Consider the following 14,338-nt stretch of genomic DNA (forward strand, 5'->3'; position numbering starts at 1 on the left):
TTCTTCTTGACTTTAGCCATTGGGCCGGAGAGCGATGGCATTCAATGCTCTCAATGGTGCATCTGTAAAAGTTTGTGAGTGTTTTAGAAGACATGCCAAACTTCTTGAGTCTCCTCCAGAAATATAGCCGCTTCTGTGCAGTTTTGACTGCTGAGCCTGCCTGCATGGACCAGGTTAGGTCATCCTTGATGTACACACCAAGGAATTTGAAGTTGGAGACTCTCTCCAATTCAGCTCCCTCGATGTGTATGGGTGTGTGTGTGCGTGTGCGTGTGTGTGTGTGTGTGTATGTGTATGTTTGAACTGTAGGGTTTTTACTTACTTTGCAAACATTTCCTGTCAACATATCACACACCGTGAATCTAAACACTTCATCATACCACACTGTTGAGAACAGATCACAAAGCACCAGCCACAAGCAAAAAAAAAAACCTTTGACACCTTCGTTTGTATGAAAGCATGTACTTTATGACACTCTAAAATGTTCCATCTCATCATCTTTACAATTTTCATGAGGCTAGAAATAAATAAATCAAATTAACAAGAACAGAATGGAATGAAAGGAAGTAATGAAATCAAATATCTATGACAATAAAATGTAATCCACAAGCACTTATTTGAAAGCATACACACTGTTATGATACATGCAGCTACATGCAAAGATATATAAACACAACTGAAAAGGCTAAATACTGATAAGAAAAGAGAGGAGAGAATATTTCAAACTGGCTTTGAAAAGGGCTTTTTGGAACAGTAAAGAATCAGAACTCTTTAAACTTATTTAAGAAGTCTTAAAAACTTAATTCTTGCATTAAAAGCAATTCATGATGAAAGTCAGAGTTTCTGTAACTGATAATAGTTTTGCAAATTGTAATGCTTTCTATTGTGTAATAGCCACAGAAGCCTTCAATAGCCACAGAAGCATGTGTGTGTTTCAGAGAAATGGTCTCAATTCCCTTAAATCGTAAATGTTTTATGTAAGGGGTTTTATTGAACTGTGAGCAACAAAACATAATAACAACTTAAAATGTTTTACATCTGTATTAGGTTTCTTTTTTGCATTAAATTGTTCTTGTCCTTTTACCAACATGTGGGATGCATTTATTTTGTATATTCAGAAAAAAATACTTTATCTCAAAATGTAACTCCTTAAACTATTCCACCAATTAATAAGCAGTTGTACAATTGTTTTGTAATTGTTTATTTTCATTATGACAGCATGTAAACTGTTCAGAATGGAATTTAAACTAACTTCAAGTATATAATCTATATTTATTTCTGTGACAGTCTCATAATCTTGCTCTTTACACTGGCAGATAATATGAAGCACATTGAATTGACTTTGTATATAATGTGCTGTATTTTTAAAAATGTGTCTTATCTTGCTTGAACTATGTTTATTCCTTGTAATTGAATTCCTCCAATGTAAATATGCTTTAACATCCTCCAGAGCTTTCACTAAATGGACTAAAGGAAAGAATATGGTTTAATAAATAAGTTTAAATTCTTGAAGGTGTTTTGGTCGTCTTACCAGTATAGCCTAATGTAGCAGAACTGCACTACACAACACTATTATAGTTTAATACTTCAGAGGACCCAGCCACTTCCTCCCTCTCTTGTTCTCTCTTTTGTTTTCTTTCATAAACAATGTATAAAATAAAGCAGGCTTTTTAAATTTGTAGTTTATTTATTTGTTTTACTTTAAGACAAGTTTGACCAGTAGAATAATGAAGAAAATTGCATTTTATTTTAATGTCTACAATTTTAAAATGTATTCAACATCACTTAACACTTAAAGAACATTGTTCCTTCTTGTTAAAGCAAGCAGTATAAAAGGACATCCATTTTGTGACATGCTGATTCAGACAACATTCATACATACACAAAATAGCATCAGTATTTATTTTCTTCACAAATGAGCTATGTGTAAAAACTAATAATCAGTTCAACAAACAGTATTAAAATCAGGAGAAGTAATCAATCTGATACCAGATCAGCCTGGAGCCCAACTAGCGTATCTCCCTCAGTGGTGGCAGCGCTCTGCCTTCTGATCTGTGAGCAGACCAGCACACACAGCAGCGGGTCAGTAATCACCCTTAAAAACATAGCAGAGGTGGTCAGCAGCCAAGCAAGCGCTGGTACACGGTAAAATGGGTGACCGTATATGAGAGGGTAAAAGAGGTAATCGTACGTGAAGGGTGATGGGTAGACTGCCAGGCACATGACTACCATGACAGGCAGGTAAACAAACAAAAATGACACAATTGATGCCGTGCTAACCAGCATGGCTGCCCTTCTTCCCTGCCGAGGTGAGGAGGCCTGAGAGATGATTGGACGGTCAGTGAGGGCTAGCACACATGTGACAATAGCCATGACCAGAGCGACCACAAGTGAACACAAGACTACATAAACGCTGAATCTGAACAATGGAAGTTCCATGTGATTACTCCAGCGAATAATAAATGACACAGTAGCCCACACAGAGAGACAGATAATCATGGAGTTGAGAGGAAAGGCAATGTGAGCTGAATACTGGCGGCGTCTGAGATGGAGAATGCTCTCTAGTGCCACCAGCTGGTGGAGGTAAAGGGCAAGGGGCCGTGTTCCAAAAAACAGAGTGGAGCAGACCCACCTACAAATATGTGGCCCATCGATAATCTGGATCATTAATGGTGTGACAACCAGATCAAGGAGGTCACTGATGAGGAGGAAGATGATAAAGGTGGAGAATCTGCCAACACCACACCAGTAAGAGTAAAGGTAATATACAGCCCACAGCCAAATAAACAGTCCAACGAACACACTGGCACAGAGGATGGCCTCCATTACTTGTCAGTCAGGAGCTCAGAGTCACTGGTGCCTCTGCCGATTTCAGGAAGAACACAGCTGGTCCTGAAGATGCTTTACCAATGAGGATTTTGAGTTTGGATTTCCTGCCAAAATGAAATCAGTTTCTTAAATTAACATTTGATATCGCTATGATATATTTTCTGTCAAAAATGTATTTATTGTGATATGAAGACTGAAAGATATTTATTTACTTACTTACTTATTTACTTGTTGTCTGTAAGTGTGTTGCAGAGTTTTGTATGGTGATTGTTGGTGTTGGTGTATGTACCTGTGTGACTTTGTGTGTGTGTATTTGTGGTTGTGTACCTGTTTGACTGTATAGTGTGTGTGTTTGTGGCCGTGTGTGTGTGTTTGTTCTCTACATACTGTAATCGAACTCTCGTGGGAAAATGAACAAGACTTAACGTACTCAATTTGTACTAAAAGGCTGCCAGGGCATCTGGCCTACTTAACCAGCCACAGATGAAACCACACTGTGATAACTTGTGTTACGTTGAAATATAATCTATGAAAAGAACGGTTAAATATTGTGTAAAAAAAAGTGTTATATGAACTAAAACAATAAGTAAAAAACTCAAATTCAAAAGATCATTCAAAAATTGGTGATTGATAATTTTGTGATATGACCACCGTATGAGAGTAAATGGAAGATTACAAAAAAAATTAACAGAGATCAGGTCATAATAAGAAACATGACTGTGTCCTGAAAGCTGTGACAGCAAATACTACTTTGATTGTCTTAAAATATTTTGCATCCAATAAAATGTGGCCTACATGGCAGGGATTTTATATATCTCATATATTCATGTATCTTGTGATTATACACAATACAAATATATGAGATTTTCCAGGGCAACTTTGTATTAACTTAATTAGATTCTATGCATCTTTCTTTCATGCTAAATACCATTTAAATTTCAATGTTTAATTAACCTGAAAGTTAAACAATACAAACACTAAATTTGATGCATATTTATATGGAGGGTAGTTAGATATAATTGTAGTTTTAATAATTCTAACCTATCACACATTTGACTTGAGGGTGTTAATGATTGCCCATTTTCAACACATTTTAGCATTATTTGTAACTAAATCACAATACATGAACTGTTTTTTTTTTTAAACCTCTCTGCAACCTTAAATCAGGAGCTTACCTTTAACCTTCTTGCTCCACTTCAGACTGTGTCACCCTCTAACCATCTGTGTGTGTGAGAGTGGAGTAGACAAGATATTAAATAAGAGATAACATAATCAGGAAGGCTGAAGAGGGAGATATGATCGACTCAACAGTGCCCCCAATGGTAGGCCACAGTTTTGTGCACTCATCTATCACTCGTTCAGAATCAAGAGAGAACAGACTTCGCTGATATTGATAATGCTTTCTATATTCCCAGCTGGGGGAGCCCATGAGAGAGCACAAGCATAACTTCACTCAATCCTCCTCACTACGCCACCTAGTGGCTAAAAGAAGGTATCACTTTTGCAGGCCAAAGCAAGACTTCCAAGTCAAAGATGGGCTCCATCATGGGCCTTGAGTATAACACAGGGTGGATTGTAACACCAGGCACATGAAAGATTTAAATAGTTACTGAAATATTGCCAGCAGTTGTCACCTATACAAATACATATCAAAGAAACCACTCCCCTGGACTAAAGCAATTACATCTGGAGTCCTGCTAAGCCCACTCCCCTAAAAAATAAATAGTCTCAAAAGTTTGGAAATGTTTTTGTTTGTAGAGGGCAAAATAGTGTCATTAGAATGCATGGTTAATTCGATATAACTGTGCAGTACATGTTTGTCGGAGATCACTTTATGAGACAGACCTCACCTCAATGGTTTCCTTTGCTCAGAGCACAAGTATTGTACATACCCACACAGTCTCTCTCACACACACAAACACACACACACACACACACACACACACACACACACACACACACACACACACACACACACACACACACACACACACACACACACACATACACCACGCAAATGCAAAGATGTGTTTCAGATGAACCCACTGCCCGACACTCTTGCTTGTAATGGCCCAGTCTCATAGGCATTCTAATGTGCCACTGAGGGGAAATAAAAGTTCTTCATGATTCCATCAAATGCTCCTCCGCTTTGATCTTGGTCATTTCCCCAGTTCTGTTATAGTATATAGTACTTATAGTGCTATAGTCCTATACTATTCTCAAAAACTGCCGGGTTTTATTAGAGGGGTGAAAGTCCTCACGGATAATGGCGCCATGACAACGCGAAGCTCAGACTTCTAAGCACCACTGGATCTGGGAGGGCTGCCACTCAGGTTTGTGGAGGTTGCTAAGGGGGTGCCTGAAGGACCGTCTGAAGCAGAAGGCTGATGCAGAGGCCTCACAGGCATTAGAGGGGGCACCTGCAGCTCCCCAGAATGAGGCAGGAAGGCCCCAGACCTCAGAGCCTGGGCCCTACTACTACTTTTACCAGGGTGAGCCTCATCTGACCTTTCTCATTGATTATCTGAGCAGCTGAACACAAACACAATCGCATCAAACTACTATCACAAGGGAGGGAGCATGGCAGGCTGGAGGCCAGCCCCCCTGCCATCACCGCCACTGTAGTAGAGGTGGAGGGACAGGCAGTCACCGAGGTAAACACACACACACACAAAACACACACACACACACACACACACACACACACACACACACAAAACACACACACACACAAAACACACACAAAACACACACACACACACACACACACACACACGCGCGCGCGTGCCAACAGAGGTGGAGATCCAGATACACGTACATGTCCACACACACTCTCACAGTGGAGGTTGTGTAATATAATTGGTTGTTACGCTCAAAATCAACAACCTTTTGCCAGAATCGCACTGTACGTTAAACACTAGAATGGCAATGCAGTTCAGACGGGTAAATTGGCAGACTGCCCTGTGTGTGTGTATTTGTATGAAGACTGCCGTCGGGATCGGTACCTGGCCCATCTGCCCCTGACCTGTGAGTTCAGCATCTGTGAGTTAGCCCTGCAGCCTCCAGTCCTCTCCATAGAGACCCTGGACAGCTTTACAGGTAAGCCCCACAATTATTTTACAATATCTTTTTTAAATTAAGTTTTTAAGAGTGGTAGTAATGGTGGATTGTTGGAGTGGGAAGGTGGGTGAAGTGTAGAAGCCAGCCATAGATTTACCTTCCAGGACCCCTCTCTCACTTCCAGCCAGTTGCACCTAAACAAACGGCTGCCAGGTTTCCTAGTGCTTCTTGAGATCAGTGTTATGGCAGCCATCTTAACCTGAGCCACATTGCTTTTATGATAAACTAGATTGGAACATTTATCTCTGAAATGGTCTGTACCTCATCACTGTCCCGTACAACATGATGGGTAGGCTGTTAAGTGTGTTTCTCAAACTTTAATGTTTTAAACAGTGTAAAATAAGCAAGATTAATCTGATTTTGCAATGCTTTTCTGCTTTAAACATCACTGTTTTCCCTCTTTCTCAGTGTTCCTCTGAAAACCACACAAACTCCAAGTCATAATTAGTCCTGGCATTGGGGGACACATCAGATGAGCTGGGTTTAGTTGTCCATCTTAAAATGGGCAGATGACAAAAAGTTTCTGACCAATTCAGATTGATGTGGATTAAGAAAATAATAAGACACAAAGATGGTCAGTTTCTGAATGCTGTCAAACTAGTTTACCCTGTGGATCCTCCCAGTAACCTGTCCTGTTTTCCTGTTCATGTAGTCTTTGTCCATCCCCAGAGCACTATTGCTTTGTGTGTGTATGTGTGTGAGAGAGAGAAACCGTAGAGAAGTACCGACTGCTGATCTGCTTTGAAAAGAATTGAGAGTAAAGCTGACATAAGAGGAAATTATACATAATATTTTTGTTTTCAGGGTTCTTTAAATATACTTTAATTTTTTTAGGTTAACTTCACAGAATAGTATTTTAGGGCCATCAGTGCTTTGTGAAAGTGGATGGTGCCAGTTGGTAAGGATCTATTTGAACAAAAACTGGTTCATTTGCAGAAGTAACATTATGACTACACTGCCACACACAGGGTTCAGTATCGTTACATTTAGAAATATATTGGTGTAGAAATTAGTCAGATGAGAAACAAATACGAGAATATTCTTCATTAAGGCTTTATGAACGGAAACTTATGCTCCAACACGGCATCATCTTCTCCCGTCCTCTAGCAGCCTAGATGTTCCAATCAGATGATTTGTGTTCAGGAATATCATGTGTATAATTTGTGATTATTGTACTGGCCTCACTGAGTTTCCTCATTCAGATATCCAGCAAGTTCAACACCACCACACCATAAGTCTTGGATGCCGAGGGTGAAATTGAGCTTTATCATGTGAATGGTGTGAAACAAATACAGATACATACACCAATAAGTACAAGGTAATGTGAATTGTACAAATGCAGAGGATGGATACAAGCATGAGGCATTTAGCCTACCAGGTAACTGTAAGTAGCAAGGATGAACTGCTTTAGCTAGGTGAACCGAAATGTATGTATTCAACAGAAAATTCATTGACTAATATAACTTCATTATTAACATTTCACAGGTCAAAATGCACTAACTAAACATGAACAATTACTAACATTTTTCACTTAGAGGGAATGCCTTCAAAGTGCTAACAAAAAGGAGTGGTCGAGAAGCACATGTGAGCTTCCCATGCTGTCTTTCTAACTGACCAAATTCCTGACAAATGAGTTTCCTGTATGTTTCTCAATTCAAAATAAAAGTCCTTACATGACTAAAACAATTAAACAAATCGCTGGCAGAGCCAAAACAAGTATCATGCGTATAATTTGCATCATGGTGTGGTATTATTTCGCATAAAGGTGTGGGTGTGGAAATGAAATATCACCCAATTATCCCCTGTTATCCCCTGATGTGGACTCTCCTGCACAATAGCAGCATCCTGGCTGTTGCCATTCACACCTCTGTCCTGTTTTTCCAACATCTGCTTGTGGTTTTGGTCATCCTGCTGCAGCTAGTCCTGCAGCAGCTCCTGACGCTCCTGCTGCTCCTGCCGCTGCAGAACCTGCTCCAGAAACTGCTGCTGCCGCTGACGATGCAGCTGCTCCAAACGCAGCTGCTCAAGCCGCCGCGGCTCCAGCCACCACTGCTGCTCCTGCAGGTGCTGCTCCAGACGCCGCTGCTCCTGGCGTCGTAGCTGCTCTTGCAGCTGCTGCTGCTGCTGCACCTGGACCTGCACCTGCTCTTGCCCTTGACGCTGCTGCTGCTGCAGATGCTGCTCCAGCCGCTGCTGCTCCAGCCACCACTGCTGCTCCTGCAGATGTTGCTCCAGCCGGCGTTGCTGCTCCTGCCGCTGCTGCTCCTGCTGCCGCCGTAGCTGTTCCTGCAGCCGCTGCTGCTCCGCAACTTGCTGCTCCTGCAGCTGACGCTGCTGATCCTGGCGCTGCTGCTGCTGCTCCTGCAGCAGACGCTGCTGTTCCTGCCGCTGCACCTCTTGCTCCTGCCGCTGCTGCTCCTGCTCCTGCAGTTGCTGCTCTTGCCGCTGCTGATCCTGCCGCTGCTGCTCTTGCCGCTGCTGCTCCTGCAAATGCTGATCCTGCAGATGCTGCTCCTGCCGCCGTAGCTGCTCCTGCCGAAGCTCCTGGAGCTTCTGCTGCTGTTGATGAAGAAGTTTCTGCATCTCTTGCAACTCTGGCAGCTCCTGCAGCCTCTGTGGAAGCACCAGGAGCTTCTGCAGCAACTTCTCCTGCAGATTTCTATGTGTAGCATTCAGCGTCTCACAGTTTTGCAAAACAGCTGTAATCTGGTCCAGATGCTTTCCATCCTTTCCTACCATTTGCCAATGGCTTTGGTCATTCTGTGAAAATGAAGCAACAGGAGATGGTCAGTTACACCTATTTCGAACCTGTCCAATGACTGAACTCTGCATCCTGACAATAACTACATACAAAAAAACACAGCTGCCACAGAGAAAATAAGTCATGATTAAACCTGACCTGTTTCAAGTCCCCCGTTTTAATGTCACACTGATCCATGAGTTTTTTGTCTTGGTATCCAGGTTCCACCAGTCTGTGTCTCTGCAGGGCTGGAACTGTGTAGTGCTGCCTGACATGAGACTCACAATAGGAGGCAGTGCAGGTCAGACAGGATTTCACAGCTCTGAGTTTCCTCCCAGTGCAGAAATCACAGGCCACATCTCCAGGACCAGCGTAGCAGTGGGCAGGTAGAACAGGACTGAACTGCTGGAGCTTCAGGACCACTTCCGCTAAGGCTGAGTTTGTGTAAAGTGCAGGATGGGAGCTGTATGACTGTGGGCATTGGGGACAGGCATAGTGTCCTGCATGGTTAGGCTGGGCCCAGTATGAGGTGATGCACTGTTTGCAGTAACTGTGTCCACAGGGGATGGAGACCGGGTCCTTCAGCACATCCGTACACACTGTACATCTGAAGAGGTCCTCTGTCAACAGACTGGATATGAACTCACTGCAGAAACGATAAAGGAGATTTGATTTAGATCAGAGTAATGAGCACTGGTGATTAACAACACACTACGTATTACTTTCTTTCTAAAACTAGGACTCGACATATTGAACACAAAACAGCACCATTCTAACGCATTCAAAACGCTATTTTCCCTTTTCAACACTACATTTTCGCGTCTAACTGCAAATGGTTAGTCTTTTTCCGTTTCTACTACACACCAATGTGGTCAAAACACCAAATCTAAATCTGAGACACTACACATTTGTATTTGTGACGGATGACTTCAGTATATTAACACACATTTGCATATCACAAAGCTTTGAGAAATGAAATAGTTTATATTTCACCAAAGAACTGTGGACTAAATCACTGCACATAGCGTACCTTTAGCATGTTATGTGCTACAATGCACAGTTCACAAGATATTTTTCTGAAAAATACAATTACTCATTCCTGAAATATATTCAGTCAACATATATACCCACACATACAGAAACTAAAAATAATAATAAATAATGACTGTATTCAGCCTCCATTTTGGTCACAGTAACTCATCAATATCGTTTTAAAGTAATTATAGCTGGATGTCTGCATATATTAGTGGATAATTGTTTAGGTGGATAAGGCATGCATAAAGATGGATGACAAGTGAGAGTATTGCTGTAAATAACCTGTTAAATGTCTTGTCCTCATATTGACCTCACTTCCCTTATCCTTAGGTCTACATTTTGGTTTTAATGTGAAAGCTTTGGATAGTTTCATTCAATTACAGACTTCTGTCATAATCTAATATGACTATATCTTAACACATATGTTTAACCACAATCTAGGTGCGAATATGGTACAAACTTGTTAGTTTTACAACTAGGGCTGAACGATTAATTGCATTTGCGATAAAATCGCAATATGGGAAACGCAATTTTCTAACCGCAACGTCAGCCATTACAATGTGGTCTAAAAAATAATAATAATAATAAAAAAATTAAGTTGTTAAATTTTCCACAGTGTTTAAAAAGTGCATGCCTAGTGTTTAAACTTACAATGACTTTGTTTAAATTACTTAAATGCACAGTGGCAAAGCCACCAATTTGTTGTTCTTTTTTCTGTAATGAGCAGTTAAATAAAAATGTGGGAAAGAATATTTGACACTAAATGTTGGTCGTATTTAAATCATCGCAATACGATTATTTTCCCAAATCGTTCGGCCCTATTCTATGACCATCATAACACTTATATTTCTTATTAATAACTTCGGAATTAACTAAACTCCACATCATCTATTCACATGTGAACATCACAGCAATTTCTCCCTCTTTTGAACAAATTGCAAATGCTTTGGCGCATTCAATCTAATCAGAATGTACAATGGTCTGCAGTTGCCCACATTATCATTTGCTTATGCCATTTCTTTCCCCCCGAATTAGCTATGCATCTATGTCTCTAGGGCATCTACGGCATGACAAAATGGTAATCATTATTTTTCGAGTATTCTTCTCCATTCCTTTATCCAATGAAGACACCATTTTCTGGATGAAGGTAAAATCAGCCTTCTCACTAGATATGTAGGAATACTAAGTACACAAGAACTATGGCAAGCAAGAAGATTTGTTTCTCAACAGGGATGTTATGGCACCTGACGGCCACTGCAGCTTCTCCTACACACTTGGAAAGGGACAAGTATTCGGTTGGTTGTAATCTGCAGCATCACCACTAGATATCACTAAATCCTTTATATTGTATGTATAAATTCATCAAGTAGGTTCAAGCTTCTAAAAACAGCAGTTTTGATACTCTTCATATATACTGTCCTCCTTTACAATACTCTCGCCATACTCTCTAGATTATAGGTCTACAGTGGAGAGAAATATGATGCGTATGAGCATGTTTAACTATAGCAACAGAGGAAAAGAATGCCGTATTTTGCCCTAGACATCGGCCTCTCTTCTGCAGAGGCATTAACCAGTTGAGTAATGATCCTTGATTACCCATCATTTATTTCATTTATTCAGATTTAAACCTGAAAACAGTCCTATAGAAATATCAATTAGTGGATAATTCCTCAGCTCACCTTGAATCAGGCGTGAATTCTTCTTTGAACTTTCCTTGGAGATCCATTGACCTTATTGACACACAGCTACCTGCAGGTGACTCTGATCTCTCCCGCTTTACTCTAAAATCACAAAATATAAAAAAAATTATGATCATCAAAGCTTGTTATAGCAGAACCACACATTTGTTTAGAATGTCAGAGATCACTTTGCCAAATCAGAAATGACTTAATGATAGAATAAAAATAGGATGGTTGGATGTTTCAGGTGATTCTCATATTCAATTTCTCTCTGGGTCAAACTTATACTTCCAAAAATGATCCATCATCATGGAGTTTTGGTCTAACTATGTGCTACCTATCCAACCAAAGACAGCTAAGGTCATGTCAAATTCACTCTCTGATGGATTCATGAACTCCATACTGTATCAATCTCACACAATCTGGCATATCCTTTGCTTTCATGACGTCTTTAACCGTCACAGTACATACCTTCAATCACAAATACAATATTGCAACTGGAGTGGACTTATATCTGCAGATAATCAAACTGACTCAGGAAGACGCTAAAACAAAAGGAAAGTCCCACTGAAGTGTAGAAATTAAACTGACTCAACATCGCTTTCTAAAAATACACATTACACATTAACATAAGGGGGGGAAACACCAATCTAGAATTTAAAAACCGAATATACAGAATTTCCACCCTACAAACCCTGGGAGTACGTCACATAACAAGCACAGCGCGAAAATACAGGCAACCACGCGTACATCACTCCCGCGTCTCACCCCAATACACTTCCTCTATATATTCTCCTTGTTTAAAGTCATCTCTCCATACTCTCTAGATTATAGGACTACATTGGAGAGAACTGTGCAATTATAGCGATTGAGGAAAAGAATACACTGCCCCAGAAAGGAACCACTTGTGACCAAAAACTATTTTGTGTGCAAAGTGAAATGTGGGGCTTGCTTTAATCTAACCTGGATAACTCCTACTACTGTAAAACACTTCTTTAAATAATTTCTCCCTGGAATTTCAATCATTCATCTCATTTAATCTGATTCAAATTTAAGAACACATCAGTCCAATGTATCACAATCTGCTTGAAGTGGAGGATTCCTCAGCAGACCTTAAATGAAGTCCAAATTCTTCTTTGAAGTTTGCTGGTGGATCCATTGTCTTTAGAGACACATAGCTGGATGCAGGTGAGTCTGACCTTACCAGCTTGACACTGAAATCATAGAAGCTTCAAAGTCATAGCAGATTCTTTTAGACAGTATTTTTTTTTATTTAGATTTCTTATATTAAATGTATTTGGTAAAGTGATGAGTCCAAATCATGTAATTATACCTTTTCTCTGAAGTGGATGGTTCGAGTGATGTCTTTCTCTTCATTGTGTTTCTAGAAGTAAATCTGATCAGATGTATTTTTTTAAGATTTTAGAAAATAGCATGTGTGCACCTTGAGATTAGTAATATTTTCTGTCCTTTAAGCACTCTGGTGGATACACTGAGTTTAGCAGCTCACTTCTGCCTCCAAAATGGTCTGACTTCTTTCTAACACAATAGAACTATGAGTAAGTGTTCAATAATTAGATTTAACAATATTATCAATTTCCTTCTTGAATAGTCTACATCAATATCATAAACGACAAAAACAAATATGTTTTACTTTGTACCTAAATTGTCTGTAATCAGAGACTGCTGTTAACACGGTACTGATACGTGCCATAGAAGAGAAACGAGAAAAGAGTGGGCGGGGCGTGGTGTGGCGTGGCGAGTGGAAATAGCGTAACAGACTTGACTAGCGAGCTAGTTAGCAAGCTAGCCAGCTAGTAGGCTATCCAGTGACTTGTTTTTATATCAGATCCGTCATTTTGTTAAAGTAAGCACAGGATTAAGTATCTCACGTGGCAGGAACAACAACAAAAACCGTACAACGCACTCCAATCGTTTCTTTTTTAGCTAATTAAACGACCCAAAGACGCCATGGTCGTGCAATTTTCAAACCGTCAGAGACAACACCAAACCATCTGATTGGCCGCCGCTAGCTAAATTCGCTCCTCATTAAACTTTCCCCAACTGGAATACAGAATTTGGCTTCGCTGACATGTATCAGTACCGTAAACATCTAAGCATTACAAATCGAATTTATGAAAAGTCAACTAATGTGAGGGATTGCGCCCTTGTGTAAAACAAATATTTGACAAAGGAACGTCAGGGGAGACTTACTCAAGCGAGGCTCAGGGAATTTAAACTGAAACCAGACTTGGACAAATAAATAAAATGATGTACCTGATAACAGTTTAAGCCCTTAGCTTGTTAAAAACATTTTCATGGAAAAAATGTATCTTATGGTAGGTTAGATCACACATGAAAACACAACCTCAACAACATACTGACAACGCAATGGCCACGGACATAGCTAGCTAGTACTCAAAACAGTCCATGCCATGAAGCCAGTAGTCCAACTACAGCTCGAAATATTCATCATTTAGGCTACGTAATCGCCCTTTCTCTGAACTAAACAATCCTTATATGCTCACCTTCTGTTGAATTAACTTCTCGTTCGCTGCGAATATGTCTCAAACAAAATGCACGCCGGATCGTAGCTGTAATGAAAAGGCTTCCGTTCCAGCGTCTGACCTAGATCCGTCCTTACCCGTGCTAAGCCTCCTAAAGGGAAGTGAGGAAAATGCGGAAGTAAATTAATCAGTCGACCGATTCTACATTACACAATAACTTCCATACATGCATGTTATTATTAACAGACTGCTGGTTATCAATACATCAAATGTTCCTATTCATGTAACTGCAGCATGTTGTTTCATAAATAATAAGGGATATATTTTTTTCGTCATTGTAGATTCATCAGCTTAAATGCAAATCCTTTTCACCATCAATTCATAGATTTCAAATGCTGTTTCTTTATCAAGAGCATTTTCAAACCAGT

General features: G+C 40.2%; 1 protein-coding gene and 1 pseudogene across 2 annotated transcripts in view; one reads left to right on the forward strand and one right to left on the reverse strand.

Moving 5' to 3' along the window:
* Positions 1-6,368, forward strand: part of LOC308376283 — a 53,365-nt pseudogene extending 46,997 nt beyond the window's left edge. The window contains exons 10-13 of the transcript in view: positions 2,686-2,748; positions 5,123-5,321; positions 5,815-5,928; positions 6,358-6,368. The product of the transcript in view is annotated as an uncharacterized misc_RNA (transcript). The remainder of the gene's footprint in view (positions 1-2,685; positions 2,749-5,122; positions 5,322-5,814; positions 5,929-6,357) is intronic.
* An 831-nt stretch (positions 6,369-7,199) lies between these two features.
* On the reverse strand, positions 7,200-14,052 carry LOC308376113 (uncharacterized protein). Its single transcript, XM_080852377.1, has 6 exons — positions 13,932-14,052; positions 12,737-12,799; positions 12,516-12,617; positions 11,404-11,505; positions 8,849-9,335; positions 7,200-8,709 (listed from the first exon to the last, which is right to left on the reverse strand). The coding sequence occupies exons 2-6, from the start codon at positions 12,778-12,780 to the stop codon at positions 7,867-7,869; spliced, it is 1,578 nt and encodes a 525-aa protein (XP_080708503.1). The 5' UTR covers positions 12,781-12,799; positions 13,932-14,052; the 3' UTR covers positions 7,200-7,866.
* Positions 14,053-14,338: the final 286 nt, after the last annotated feature.

The sequence above is a fragment of the Sprattus sprattus genome, assembly GCF_963457725.1.
Source record: "Sprattus sprattus genome assembly, chromosome: 15".
Lineage (NCBI taxonomy): Eukaryota > Metazoa > Chordata > Actinopteri > Clupeiformes > Clupeidae > Sprattus > Sprattus sprattus.

Coding starts and splice junctions, on each gene's coding strand:
- LOC308376113 (XM_080852377.1), bottom strand. CDS start 12,780: ATGAAGAGAAAGACATCACTCGAACCATCCACTTCAGAGAAAAG. Junction 11,506..12,515: donor GAATTTGGACTTCATTTAAG/GTCTGCTGAGGA, acceptor TTGTGATTTTAG/AGTAAAGCGGGAGAGATCAG. Junction 9,336..11,403: donor GAATTCACGCCTGATTCAAG/GTGAGCTGAGGA, acceptor TCGTTTCTGCAG/TGAGTTCATATCCAGTCTGT.